At 43.5% G+C, this 15,367-nt stretch overlaps 1 protein-coding gene across 2 annotated transcripts in view; it reads left to right on the forward strand.

Annotated features, from left to right (window-relative positions):
• ITM2C (integral membrane protein 2C) overlaps nucleotides 1–15,367 on the forward strand; it is a 71,107-nt gene that overhangs the window by 42,132 nt on the left and 13,608 nt on the right. For both annotated transcript variants that reach the window (XM_019503680.1, XM_019503681.1), the window contains exons 2-4: nucleotides 5,746–5,883; nucleotides 9,658–9,855; nucleotides 12,217–12,327. In XM_019503680.1, the coding sequence (XP_019359225.1) occupies nucleotides 5,746–5,883; nucleotides 9,658–9,855; nucleotides 12,217–12,327 (447 nt within the window). The remainder of the gene's footprint in view (nucleotides 1–5,745; nucleotides 5,884–9,657; nucleotides 9,856–12,216; nucleotides 12,328–15,367) is intronic.

Here is a 15,367-nt window from a genome sequence, read left to right on the forward strand (position 1 = left end):
CCCACATACATCTCCCACACACATCTCCCTCCCACCACGTATACCTCTACCCCATCACATGCAATATACAAGTAACCCCTGCCCCCACCCCCCCGAGTACTTCCTGGCCAAGGGAAGTGTCTTCCAGTGGCAAAGGTCAGGGGTTAAGGGGGTGGGACTCCCGGTCACAAGATGGCAACCAGGGGTCAGGGCAGCAAAACTTGTTAAGTGGCCCTCCAGCCAAAATAATTGCCCACCCTTGCTCTACCAATTTGGGGGAAAAAGTGTCCATTGAGATGTCACTAGGAAAGTCCCAGACTAGGTCCATTCTCAGAAGAATGGCTACTTCTTGTATCAGAAATGCAAACTCGCTATTCAACTGTCTGTATAGAGAGAGAGAGAGAGAGAGAGAGAGAGAGAGAGAGAGTGTGTGTGTGTGTGTGTGTGTGTGTGTGTGTGTGTGTGTGTAATGTATGTATATGTATGTATTTGTGTGTGTGTGTGTATATATGTGTGTGTGTACACACACACACACACACACACACACTCTCTATACAGACAGTTGAATAGCGAGTTTGCATTTCTGACACAGGAAGAATCCATTCTTCCGAGAATGGACCTAGTCTGGGACTTTCCTAGTGACATCTCAATGGAGGAAGCTGTAGACATTTTCCCCCCAACCTGGTAGTGTCCTTGTCCTGAATGCACTGCCAGGCAGATGCACTGTACACTGGTTCCCCTCTTCCCCCCACCCCAAGAGGTTCCATGCTGTGCCACAGCTGAAGCAAAATTCAGACCAAGGGTCAAATGCCAGCTGACATTTATTAGCTTTTCAATTACAGCTTCTTCGTGGCAACTAATACTGCTTCTTGTCTGGTGATCTTTAATCTGTTGGGTTGAGCTAATTTAGATACAAGGTCAGATGACTATTCCAGTGGGTGACTTTACAATGTGTCTTGCCTTATCGTGGTTAATTGTTATCTTTTTACTGAGCCAGAAGTGTTAACCTTGCTGGTTAAGCCTTATGCCACCAGCATGTGACTGCTGGCAGTTTTTCTTTCCTTGCTTACCTTTATTTTCTTCATTTCTTTTTTCATGTTCAGAAAGCACTGGGAAATAATCCCTGCCCCCTCTACCACAGCTCCCCCTGCCCCCCATAAAATACCAAGCATTTTTGGCTGATTACAGAGATGCTTTGGAGTGACCAGAATTCATTTTGTCCTGTGCTTGTGCTAGAGCGGCAGTTCTCAACCTGGGTGCCATGATCATCTGCTGGGGTGCTGCAATGATGGCACCACTGGTTCTGCTGCTGCTGCCACAGGATGAAACTGTCCCACGGGCCTTTGTTTTCAGAAGACATGTTGGAACCAAACTGAGAAGCAGTTGCAACAGAAAAGCGTGTCTGCCTGCATTACACTGGGCTTCAGCTTTTCCCAGTTTGGCTCTGATATGCCTCCTGCAACCAGAGATGCACAGGACAGTTCCACCTGCCTGTGCAGGTTCGGACCAGGCAGGGCTGTGGCAAGGGCTTCTGTCACAGCTGCTTCCCTGTCTGGCTCTGCAAGAGGCATGCAGTGTAGTTCCACCTGGCCATAGTGGTGGGAGTGGGTTGAGTATAATTTAACAATAAGGACTGGATCAGTCAACAATGTATTATTCATGGTATCATTATAATGCTTATAATATTCATAATATATTAATTATTTAATAGGGTGCTGTTTAATTCTAAAGTTTTAGAGGGGGCCTTGGCTCTGTAAAAATTAAGAACCACTGGACTAGAGAGAGTGGCATACTGGACTGTGCCTGTGACAGAGCAGGTACGTTCCTTGCCCTGTCAGAAAGGCAAGTCAAGAAAGGAGTGGACCCATTTCTGTTGCGTTTAGGTGTTAGCAAAGGTCTGTCTTCTCCAGCCCCATCAATATCAGAATATGTGGCAAAGTGCAGAAACCGACAAGGTGAGGAGGAGTTTCACAGAACACCATTTTTTTTTAAAGTGCGACTATTTTGTCCTTTGCTTTGCATTACCTATTACAGCAATCTGGCAGCCTTTGTGGGGTATTTTACTAATGAATATTAACATTTTTCTCAGCTACTGTTGCTCAAGTCTGGGTTGATTCCTTCCCCTTCTGTCTTTGTACTATTTCTGTGGTGACTAATATCTAGGGAAGTTGTTTTCTCAAGGTACTTGACATGTAACATGGCTTTTCCCACACATTAGCATTTCTAGGTAGATCCTTTGACCTCCCTTATGAATGTGATATTTTTGTTGCCTATAATAGTTGCTGCTTTTAACACTGCCCTCTTCAATGAGAGAGAGCTCAAAATAGCAGTATTCTTCCTCATCCTCTTATTTGCTGGAGGAGCAGTGAAGAGTTATGCCAGTGCCCAGCATGGGGGAGATCTGCAATATATTGGGGAGTTGCAAAATGAGTGTCGGGGAAGAAATTTAGATTAGCTTCTGCTGAGGGTGTGTGGGGATTGCACTTTATCTGAGGCCATTCAGTTTTCTTGTCTGCTGATATACTGCTCTGAATGCATTGTTTTCGAAGTACAATGTCTGTCCTGTATTGACAGGTAAGCACCCATGCAGTGCTAGAGTCCTCTTCTCTATCCTGATAAAGCTATGCACTACAAGTGGTGAGAAGGATCGTGTAGGAACCAGCGGCTCTGGTAAAGGCATAATTCCACAAAGCTTTCCAGCTAGGAAGATGAAAGCTTCCTGAGCAGCACAAAGAGAAATGAGGGGTGAGAAGAAGGCATTGACTTTACCCCATTAACTCGAGCCCTGCCGTCCACAGCCATAAATAGTGCAAAACTGAAGCTAGCAGTTTAGGGATAGGTAACTTGAAGGCTGGGCAGAGAAGAGATGAGGTTGTTAAATACTTAGTGATAAATTTCTGATTCTGTCTGGCCCTTGTCATAGACACAAGGTAAAGCAACTATTAGACTGCTCTAACATACATCAACTGGCAGTTGTCTCTTAGATTACAAACAGATGTTGCCTTTGTGCTGCCATAAAAAATCCTGCAGGGGAATTCCTAGGGTGCACAGAATTGGGCCCCTGAAGTCCCAGGAGTGCCTGCCCAGGTTTCCCTGCTTACAGAGGCATACCCTGAGTTGGGGTGGAGCAGCACAGTGCACGTGCTCAGGGAATCTCCTGCTGGGAGAATCCCAGGGCATGTGCCTGCAAGAGGGGAAACCTGGGGTTCCCGTCTTTGCACTTGTCCTGCAGGATTGGGCCCTGGAATCCCTGGCCTGACCCTGCTGGGGAATGGATGATGTCTGTGTCATCCAGGGAAGCTGATCAGCTGTGCTGGCACATTGTTGCACAGCTGATCCCTCTTGAAGAATAATGTCTGTTTATAGCATGAAAGTCTTCTTTCCTCTCCTGATAAACCTATGCACTGGAAGTTGAGAAGGATCTTTTAGGAACCAGCAACTCTGGTAAAGGCATGTTTTAAAGAAGCTCTCTAACTGGGAATGTGAAACTCTCCTGAGCAGCGCAAAGAGAAATGAGGGGTGAGAAAAAGAAAGCATTGATTTTTACCCCATTAACTTAAACCCAGATGGAGAACTGTCTTCCACAGCTGTGAAAGTTTGGCTTAGTCAGTAGTCTTCTTGTCTGTGGGGAAAAAAGCTTAAGACCTTGGGTTAACCTACTGTTGTCGCTGCAGTTCAGGAACAGAGGAAGGTTGATGGGTGGTTTTCAAGTCTATACGCTTTTTACGGCTGTAGTAAGAAGAACGGTATTTCAGCAGCTCTCATTATGGCTTACTAGCTTTGCATTTTGCACTATATTATTCCCTTACTGATCTTGGCTAAATCTTACCTGTTATCCTTTTGGCGGCTTTTAAGTTATAATAGTATTATGTTTTCAACTGCAGTTTTATGCCATGCGAGAGAATGTGAGATGTTGGGATGACCTTGGCAGCAAGGTATTGGTCTTATTCTTGTCCTTCTAGGCTGTTTCGCAGAGGATCGTTTATTCTCGTCTGAGTTAAAGAAGATGCAAAAATGAGTTAGATTTTAAGATACTTTGAGTATTTTCTTCCCAGTAATAACATTCTTCAGGTCAGCCACAGTCTAAGTATCCTTTTATGAAATGCTTTGGATTAGCTCTTGAGATGCATTCAGTCCTTTTAGGAGTCCTTACTGCTCCACAAAGAAAGTGTATGAGCAGTTTCATTTCAAGTAGCTGTAAAGTCTTCCTGTTGGAAGTTTGTGCACTACTATGTTAGCCTCTTGCCTTTGGTTTTTTAAAATCAGAATCCCAATGGGCCGTTTGTCTTTAAGTTCAGTATTTTTGAGTGGAATTTTTTAGTCAGGAATTGCCGGTTTGGACAAGACCATTGGACAGCCTAGTCCCGGGGTTCGCAAAATGGCCGATCTGGCCAGCAGCCAGACTCCATTTCCCAGCAGCCCCTGCCTGCGTGGTTGAGGCCAGTCTCTATGGAGACCCCAGCCAGCTGTTGGGGGAAATATCAAGGCTGGGGTTGCCATGGAGACCAGCTGCAGCCCTGCTGGCAGGGGCAGGCAGATCACAGCAGGGGGCTGCTCCAGAGCCACTAGGATCTTGCGATAGGGGCAGCTTGGTCTGGGGCCAGGGCAGAGCTGTGATCTGTAGCCTGCATCCTCTGAGGCAGGGGTGCGCAGGCAGGAGATTGCAGCTCTGCCCTGGCCCCTTGCAGCGGTGACCGCCTGGTCTGGAACAGGGGCAGAGCCACCATCTCTTGCTTGCGCATCCCTGCTCAGAGTGCACAGGTTACAGATCACAGCTCTGCCCTGGCTCCAAAGCAAGCTGCTCCCATCGCAAGATCCCAGTTGCTCCAAAGCAGCCCCCCGCCCTGATTCGCCACGCAGTCTCCCAGTGCGGCTGGGGCTGGTCTTCATGGCAATCCCAGCCTTGAGCTTTCCCTGTGCAGCTGCAGCTGCAGCTGCAGCCGTGGTCTCCGTGGAGACTGGCCCCAGCCATGCAGAGGGGCAGCTGGGAAATGGAGTCCATTGTCTACCAGATCCAGCCCTCCAGCCGTATTTTACCCACCTCTGGTCTAGTCCAATATTCTGTTTCTATGGGTGAGCAGCCTCAACTGCTTCAGAGGAAGGGGCTGATGTTTCTGAAGGGAGCAGTTATTGAATAACTTATGCTCACACAAGGTTTCTTCTGCCTCTGAAAGAGATTGAATGATGCAGAGAAATGTATTTTATTTCCCTTCTTTGTTCTAAAATGTGTGTACCCTAAAGGTATATGAAATGTGAGGTGGAATATATTGCTGGAAGTGAGGTTGTCTGTATGGTACCCAGCAAAAGGCAGCTCTTTAAGGCAAGTGAATTTCTGCCATGTAGTTTATTTCCTTGAAGGGCTTTCTCTATAAAATGCCTCATGTTGATTTTCATATTTCTAGAGGCTCTGGTGCAGTGGGAAAGACTAGGTTTATCAACCAGCTTATGCTATACCTGCTGTTTATGCAGTTTTCCTTTTGGTTCTTATTTGTTGATTCTTATTTTGAATAAATGAAAACCCTTACTCCAGAATCAGACCAGCTTGTTGAGAGCAAAGTAATACAAAAGGTATGAAACGTGTATTAGTTCTTTATTGCCACACCTGCTGGATGATGCTGTCACATACAAGTGTGCCTTGAGAGACCCTGATTTGCATTTCATTGATTATGCATCATAATACCTGCGTAGGCTGTAAATAATATGTTGCTGCTCTTCTGATCCCCTCCTACAGCATCTGACTCATGTTTTTGTCCTTTGCTTTCACAGGAGGAGCAGCCTCCCCCAGTGCAAACCAGGAGGTCGTCTCTCAGTGGGGTGTGCTACTTGACTATGGGTCTCATTGTTTTGCTTCTGGGCCTTGTGTTTGCCTCCATGTACGTGTACAGATATTTCTTCATTACCCAGGTACAGTACATTCTGGAGGGTCCACAACATCTGCTTCATTTTTTAAAAGAATTTATTATTGTCTGTTTATGTAATGCAAGCGCAGCTGCACAAGTGGACAAGAAGAGAGTCCCTGGATCTTGTCTTGAAGAGTTTGTGATCTAAAAAACCTCTCCAAAGCCAAAAAAAAAAAAGTCTTTATACTGATTAAAACATTAGTACAGGGAAAAAAACAGGAGAAAGGAAATGGAGAATGCATTTTATTTTATGTTCCTTTATAACTTGTTGTAGGCTGCCACTTGGTCTTGGCCTCTGTGCTTGCATACGCCTATAAAAATGTTAGTGTGTATGGACATACAGTGAGACTGGCTATACATACACTGTATAACTGAATATTAGGAAAGCATGTTTCCAAACTCCTTCTGTTATACCAGGCAGAAGGCAGGGCAGAGTGGTGCCTTTGAGACTAACTGGTTCAGTGCAGTTTGGGTTTCCAAAGGCAACAACCTACTTCATTTGCTGCTATGAATTATGAATTGTATTATTCCATAAAACATAAAAAGCCCTTTCAGTTCTCCATTGCAAAACAGAACTTCACAGCTGTTTGTCATAAACCATTTTTAAAGAGTGTTTTGGGGAAATAGCAGCAAATGGGAAGAAGAGGGAGTTTAGGCTCTAAAGTAGGCTATTTTAGAGCACACCTAGAACAGCAGGGCTTGGGAATTATTGCAGTACAAGTAATAAATGGTGCTACTCATAAAGCACACTGGAAAAGACTACTGAAAATGTACATGGGGTTTTCCAAAAAGCCTAAGGGTCCAACTTCTATTGAATTAGGTCACTTCTATTGACTTATGCTGCTTTGAAAATCCCAGTCTAAATACAGAGCAGGCATTGATGTAAAGTTAAACAGTAACTGCTTAATCCATTGCAAAAGGTTTCAAAGAGCCAGCTCTTCTTAAAAAGGGGGTACATCACTTCCCCCTTCCCATGCAAAAAAGGCTGAGCCACACGGGGTCCACACAGTTGCCCTTCATTCTAGCAAGGTAGGAAGGGGTATATGTATTGCTGGCTTTATTTTATTTGCTTTACTGTGACACTTCAAGGCCTTAACTGAAATAAGGGCCCTAAGGTACCAAGAGCTTTATATGGTCCTGCTTTTTTTAAGACCTTAAAAACTTGGAGACATGGGAAGGTGCAGCAGCTTCCCCAAGGTTCTTCAGTGGGTAGAGAGTTGCGGTGAGAGTTCAGCTTCCCTGACACCCAGCCCTCCAGCATAACATGAAGTAACTCAGAGATGAACATGGGGATTTTTTCTGAAGTTTCCTCATGTTCTACTTTAGGGCAACAGAGGAGATCATTTCAGCAATAAAAAGCTGCTATTCAATTAGTACATTTCCTAGAACTGATTTTTAGGATGAGAGCGCAGTTTTTTCCCCTATCATTCTTCTGTTAAATACAGCTTTTGGTGTCTGTTTGACTAGGGGTCCAGTCAGAAATAATTGATTTCTGAGGCAGAGGGAAATTAGCTCATGCATGGTCATTATTTCAGGGTGAGCACAGCCTGCTATTTTGGTCTCAGTCTGGAGAATTTCTGACTCTGGCAGTGCCCAGCTGCTGCAGCTTATGGGAATGCCCTCATGCATTGTCTTCAGAGGGCTAGGTGGGAGGTCAGATCATGGAGGGAGACTCTGTAGAATCAGGGAGAGAAGTGATGGACCTGCAGGGTAGACAAAGGTAGGAAAGCTTCAGTAGGTTCTGTGCTTTATTTTCTCACCTTCTGGAGCCTTAGATTCAGATTCCCATTTGGATCTTTTTAGCAATGTGTCCACATTAAAAAAAAAATCAGTTTTGGCCTGGCTCATGATTGACTTTCAACTGAAAGGAGGCTCAAGCCCAAGGTGCAATAGTGGAATGTAGGTAGGGGAGCTGTGTGTCTCATAGCAAAGTGGTGAGAGTGACTCTCCCCACCCCCAGACATCTACATGGGCATGCAGATGCTGATCCTGCTGCACCAATTAGGGGCCAAAGTGTGATCCTGTTCCACCCTGCTTGAGTCCTTGAAAAACCATTAACACAAAAGCTGAGTGGGTCCTACTCCTTTGCCATTTTTTGTCATTTAGTTTTAATGCTAAGATAAAGGAATGCCACACTAATGATTTCTCAGGGACTGAAGCAGGGTGGAACAAGATTGCATCTAAGTGCCTAAATTCACCTAGCTGGTATGGAGTCTGGACCTAACTTTATATTTCTTTTCAGAAAAAACAAAACAAAAAAACCCTTTCTTCATCTGAGGAAGGAGGCTGCTTAGCTTTTTTGTTAGCAGTAGTTTTGGACAGAAATGCCCAACCATAGCTCTAGAGTAGTTCTGTGATCAGAATGACTATCTGATGCATAGCTATTACTAAATTAATTTTCTGAGAACTGCAAGGTGTATTCTGTCGCTAGTCCAAGATTTGTATTTCCAGCACTTATCCACTCAGCAGTCTAGTCTTTTTATGCGCTCCCCTGCTCACTAAATTTCCTTGCTGCAAAATTAATTTCTAATCTTCATTTTCAGATATATAATTTTTTTTATCACCACTCGTTTATCAATGCACTTTAACCTTTTTGACAAACTTACGATTGTTTTCACCACCCCCCTTCAATTTGATGCCCACACACGGATTTGCTGTTTTCTGCTTTTACTTTTTGCAAACAAATGTATGTCATGTCATGTGAGACGCAAGCTATATTTCAGCAGGGTGATGGACAATGTCCAGCATCAGTGACATCCAGACAAAAGGTAATCTGCTTGCTGGATGGCACTGTGAAGTGTTAACATTCAGTTGTGGCCAATCATTTTGGCAACCATGCCACAAATTAAGCCCCTCTCCTCTTGCTTGGTGCTGCTCTGAAGCCCTCCTGCCAGAGGCATGCCTAAAAGTTTGCTTCCTGGACCATTGGAATGGAGATAGGAGCCTTCATCTGTACAGAGTGGAGCAGAGGTGGGATGCTGTTGCGAGAGGAGGGGTTACTGCCAGGAGCCAGGTTGACCCTTCCCTAGCTGTGGCTGGAGGGCTAGGGAAGGGTTAACTTGGCTCTCAGCAGTGATACCTGGCACCAGCTCTTGCAAGCAGAGTTCTGCCTCCAGCCTACTCTACATGCAGTAGGCTTGAGTACCCCTTTCTCCATTCCTGTGCCTCTTGACTGAGTGCCTGGGACTTGCATGCTTCCTGCCTTGTGTGGCAGCTGCCCATTGTTGTAGGTGTGCCACCCTCATGTAATCTGTTCAAAGCTTTGTTGCCAGCTTCATCGTATGCTGCTTTCATAACCAAAGTGTGAACCCTGACGGTGAGGCTTGCAGAGCTCAAAGCCCTACCCAATAACAAACTCTTCTTGTGAATGTAGATGTTATGAACCTTTGTGGGCAGTGAAGTAGGAAATTCCAATTTGTTTTGAAACCTTGCAACATCCAAACTACAAGATCATGCACAACAAGCCTCTGCTTTAAGTGCACCAGTTCTGTGAGGAAAAATAGCCTTGCATTCAAGCAGTTGTATTCTGATTGAGTCTGTTAAATAGATGTGAGGACCAGGATCATATAGCCTCTATAAGACTCAAGGAAAAAATCATAAAAATAGACTAATATGGTTTTTGCAGTGCCCTGGCCAAATGACATGCTTCTCCACAGATATCCTCAGTCACATGCATGAAACGTAAGCTAGATTTCTTTCTTTCAGCTTTTACTTTTAGTGTGACCCTGAATCCAGAAGATAATGGTGTGCGTGTGTGTGTATCTCTGTTTTGATGTAGTTTCCCCAGCTTCCCCGGGAGAGCGTGTTCCACTGTGGTGTCCTCTACGAAGACTCCCTTTATTCTCCATTCAAGGGGCAACTGGAGTTGCATGAGGATGTGAAGATTTACATTGAGGAGAACTATGAACAGATCAATGTCCCTGTGCCCCAGTTTGGAGGGAGTGACCCTGCAGACATAATCCATGATTTCCAGCGGGTAAGACACTTATACGGATGACAGCTCCTCTGTAGTGCAGCATAATGTAGAACTGGTATGTGAGAGCAGACATGCCAGCAGAGAATAATGGTCTATGCAAATCTTGCCTCTGGCTGTGGAAAATGCCAGATTCTGTGGAGGAAGCCACCTGATGGCATAATAATAAATCATAGAGGAAATTTGTTCCTGTATCCTCCTTGTCAGTGATTGTATTATGCCCTGGAGCATGAACATAGTTACTCTTTGCAATATTAATTTAGCTAGTGTCACTATAGAAGGTAATCTGCCCCCACCTGATCTTATTCGGAGCTTCCCAAGTTATTTGCCTCCTAATCCTTGAACAGGGAGCTCCTCTAATTAATTGGTTACTTTAAGTCATTTATTATCTCTCTAAAATTTTCCTTTTTGATTGTATGGATTTGAGGGCAGGTTCGTTCCTGCCTGTGATAGAAGAGAGCTGAGCTCTGTAACACAGGCGATCCCTCCCAGTTCTAGGTTCTTATGGATGCATCTTTTAGCTCTAGTTATAGGCTGTGTCCTGACCATGTTTATAAGATCTGGACACATTGGTCTTCCCCAGGTGCTGCTGCATTCTGATTAAAGTTAAAAGAAACCCCAGTTTTTCACTGCTTTCATTGGGCAGAAATCTTCCAGCATCCATTGGCATCAGTTCATAATTGACTAGAGGGGTTTTTATCAGGTGTTGGATTGTACAGTCTTGTGAGGACTTAGTGGCTTCTGCTTTATGCGCCAAACCCAGCACCCCAAACAACAAATTTGTATCCCTCCTATGGCTACGCAAAGCCACAGCCCTTAAACTAATAAGCTGGAGAAGATACAATATGGGCAGATGGATACAAAGGAGGCTCTCTGTAAATCCCACAAATTCTGGAGCTATCCTGTGTGCCAGCCTCCCACAAGAAGGACATTGAACATAATTCTGTGAAGGCTTTTTTTCTCCCCACTTCAGTTGTGCTCAGCTTGCATATATAAGTCAAGCTGCACTTCGGAAAAAAGTCCTAATAAAGAGAAGTTCCATGGGGCATAGGAGGCTTAGGAAAGCTCTGGATCCCAGTGAGTCCTTTGCAGGCACTCTTTTCTGTGTAGGTGCTGCTCTTCTGATGGCTAAGGCAGTGGGCAGCAGCGGGGCTGTGGTCTCATGCATCTGAAACTCGGTGACTAACTCTGAACCCAGGCATCTCGCACTTTTACTGCAGTACTCTGGGGTGTGTGACAGAAAAATGGGCTACTGGAATATGTGGCCTTCTTTATAATGTCTAATTTTGATCTTCACAATTTCTTTCCCCCTGCCCAGTAACAACCTGTCTTTTTGCCATTTTTTCCTTGTATTGTAGCTTCAGCTTCCTGCTAATTACTGTTACAGTGGAACAAGGTGTTACTAGTCCTCTGGAAAGGGAATTGGTGGACTCTTGCAAGTTCATTTTAATTTCCTTCTACCCAGATGCGGACTTAGGCCAGGGAATGATTTTCTGAGGTCTGCAAGGAGTAGAGGACCAGCTCCTAAGCGTGTGAAAATACTCATGGTTCCATTGACTTCATCAGGCTGAGCACATTTACAACAGATTGAAGATCTCAGTCACAGATGCCCAGTGGAACCTGGTTGTTTTTTTTCCCAACAAAGAAGCCTTATTGGTAGTGTTATAGTCCACACTGTGTTAGTATTATAAATGTCTGCCACCACCATGTCCTCCTCTCTATCTCCACATATGTACTTGTGCACTTAAATTCTTACTTTCACTCTTTTGAATGCAACATTAAACAGGAACTGCGCATCAACCAGGAAGAAGCAGGAGATGATGATATTTTGGTGGTATGGAAGTTGAAGGGTGGCAGGTAAATCTGTCATAAGTTGGTGTTTCTGACCTTGGAAACTTTGTTTTTTGTGCTTAATCACCATAGAGAAGCACCAGTCAGCCCCAGTGCAGAATAGCAATGGAATTTAGCCCAAGACAGAGGTTTAACATGTATATATATTTTTAACATTATATATATATATATAATATTAGCACTAGGTAGGAGCCATAGATATGGTTGGACAATGCGGAAAAGGATTGTCAGTGCTGTGAGCAGATGAGGAAAGGTAATACAGGTCAATGAAGAAACTTGACGCTGTTTTAAGTGGCATTTCTCCGAACAGTTTGACTCCAAAGAATTTTTTTGGAAGGTTTTTGTTTAGTTCCCATCAAGGGTTCTGTGTTGGTGTGTGTGTGTGTGTGTTTTCATTCTCCGTTCCTCCCTTCTGCACAGATCACCCCTTGCCTCATTTCTTACAGATTTTTAATTTTCCAATCTCTCTCTCTCTCTGGAGTGAACAGCAAGGTCTCTGTGTTTTGAACCTAGGGACTGACAGCCTATCATGACATAGCCCTGGATAAATGCTACGTGATTGAGCTGAACACCACCATTGTGATGCCGCCTCGCAACCTGTGGGAGTTGCTGGTCAATGTGAAGGTACAACTTCCATGCTTGTCTCCACTTTTCTGCTCTCACTTTCCCTGGCTTGTACTTGCTGTCTAAAGCCAGTTGGAGTTCTACAGGATAAAAACCCTTGTTTTATGTCTCAAATATTTTCAAAGTGCCTCCCTATGTATGCATGCTTGCAAGAGACATTTTATCTCAGATCATGTCTTGCTTTCCTCTGTTTCCCTGTAGCCCCATTGATTTAATCAAGTGTAATCGCACAGTACATGTTCTACTGTTCAGATCAGGACACAGTATTCATAAATGATTGCAGGCAGTTACAAATCAGCCACAGTTTTTTGAGTTTTTTTAATAATCCAGTGTAATCAATCCCAAAAAGCAAGATTATATACATTGACAGAGGAGTGTAAGGAAAAGTGAGATGTACATGAGCACTGGTTGCAGTCCTTAAAAATGTCAGCTTAGCAACCAAAGGCCACTGATTTCCTTTTACACAACAGTAAGGGTCTGATTCCTTGAGGGTGTACAAAACAGGAACCAGTGTGTAAATGTCTTTTTCTGGGCTTAATGCTGAGTTACTTATGACTTTTTTTTGAAGTTGATGCTCTGTGGGTATGTTTGTATGTTGCCCTACAGCAACGTAGTGCTACAGTGATGTAGCGATCACGTGGGTCTACACATGATTGGCAGCTATGTTGCCATAGCAGCACGCTCCCCCAGTATAGCATGCCACTACAGCAACACAGTGGCAAAATCTAACTGTGTGCTGTGCGCACGGTGCAGTAACCACCCATACTGCACCATAGCAATGTCACCATATGGCAACATGTAGATGTGCCCTACAGTATGTGTTTTAATTTAGTTTTGCCTAGCTTCAAGATCAGTGCTGTTATGCAAGCAGCCTTCTTGGTGATTTGTATTAGTTTGATAATAGAATCTTCTCCCTTCTGGGAAGCTCAGTTTGTCTCTGAGTTCTGGATCTCCCAACAATACTGTGCCTTAATCCTCTCAAACTCCAGTGATTTCCCTTCCCCTGCATTGGATTACTCATGCTGGTCACAGGATAGAGAAATTGGGGACATTTGGTCTCTGGTCCCCAATTCAAATCTAGCCTCTTTACTGTTGCCTACAGCCTGTCACTATCTGATGGTTATTGTTTGGCCACTGAGGAAGGTGGCTGATGGTACCTGTTACATTTCCAGACTGATCACATGCCAAAGATCAGTACAAAAAACATCATGAATTGTTTGCCTTAACAGACTATTGTAGGACTGACTTTTAATATCAAGTGATCTTCTTACCCCAGAATTGTCTTCATTACCTCACAGAGGAGTTATAGATATTTGGACTATATTAAAGGTTGCCAGGATACTATGGTTAAGAGAGCCATATAAATGAGAGAGAGAGAATGATATCCATGCCATGCTGCAGTGATCAGTCTGATAAACAAATAGAAGATCTGGTAGTCCAAATAATTCCATATTGAGCACTTGAGGATCTCTAAGTGACTGCTGATGCTCTGTAGTATTTACTACAGAGACACTTAAGTCTTATGAGTAGCCTTTTGCAGAGACTTGGGTAGCAGTGTCATGACCCTGTCACAGTCTTGTGATTGAGGAACCTAATACTTAGTCATTTTAGCTCCTACAAATACTTAAACCGAAAAGGCTGAAAAAAACAGCATTGATTACCTTTCCCTCATGCATCAGGGACAAGACAAATCCTGATTCCCAGCTCTGCATATTAACGTGATTGGTTGTGCCAGTAATTGAATGTGTTGTGCAGCCTCTCTCTCACTCTAATGCAGGTGGATCAATAACCTACATTTTATAGAACTGTTGTGTTAGCATATAAGAACTCAAGCTAATAGACTGATACTGCAGTATGATAAGAGTCTTATTGATCCAGTATGCTACGCCAGCCCAACAACACAGCACTATGTTAAGGTGGCTTGCTTCCCAGTTGTTGTCTGTGAAGATAACAGTAGTTTGGCCAGATGGTAACTAAAGAGGCGGAGTCTGAAATCTTGGTTTTTATTATTGCTCTTTTTTTTTCTTAATCATAGATTTCCATTGGACTTTCCCTATTAGGTTTATAGAAATAATGGTGGTTGGTAGACAGGTTCTGGTTTAGAAGAGCTAAAGTAGATGGGCTGAAAAACTTAAGTGAACGATGAACATAAATGAAAATCTTCAAGTAATGGCATAGCTAATTTTGAAGCTATTCTAAAGCACCCAGGCAAATTGTATTTATAATGCCCATCCAGGTACCCGGTACTTCCAGTATAGTTCCAGTGAATGGTAAAGAACTGATCATTTTTCAATCGAAAATCACTTCTGTTTCCTTGCACAGCATTTGTTTTAAAAAAGTAGATGTACTTTTCAGCAGTGGGTGCAGCTAAAACATATGGTGCCAAATGATTTCTAATAGTTTGAAAGTTCAGTATTTCAAGGCAAATTGCTATTTATAAAGACGGTGTGTATGGGATGAGGCTCTTGTAATGATTTCAAATGGCTGAGATCTAAGGCAACAGGAGAAGAAAACAGATGCTGCAGTAATAGTTGTTCTAAATAAATCAAGTGGAAGGAAATGTGGAAAGCCAGGGAAACCCTCGATGCATATGAAGTTTGAGCAAAGCATATTTTCGCTCTTGGGTGAAGTCATTTGTACAGTGTCTAGCACAACAGCTAGGCCCTCATCCCAACTGTATTGGGCACTTCTGCTTTAATAACAATGGCCTAAGATTCTGTTATCTAATGTTTTGTTTAGCTTAAGGCCTTCCATGATTAATACTATTATAACATCCTCTTTGATTGATAGAATTCAAAAACATTTTCATTTTGTAATTCCATTCCTAAGTCAAGCTTTCTGTCTCCGTGTGCTTTTAATGAAATAGAAGGATGCCTACTGGTATATAAAATTCCCTGGAAAATGGAGCCTAAACCCTCAGATATTTTGATTAAGTTACTTTTAAAAACCCCAAGCTACCTTGTAAGCTATAGGCAGTTAAGCTATTTGTTCCCTTGAAAGGGAGATCAGAGCATATTATCAGACAGACTGTATTTAATTG

This window comes from Gavialis gangeticus, unplaced genomic scaffold (assembly GCF_001723915.1).
Source record: "Gavialis gangeticus isolate Ggan-Ray unplaced genomic scaffold, GavGan_comp1, whole genome shotgun sequence".
Lineage (NCBI taxonomy): Eukaryota > Metazoa > Chordata > Crocodylia > Gavialidae > Gavialis > Gavialis gangeticus.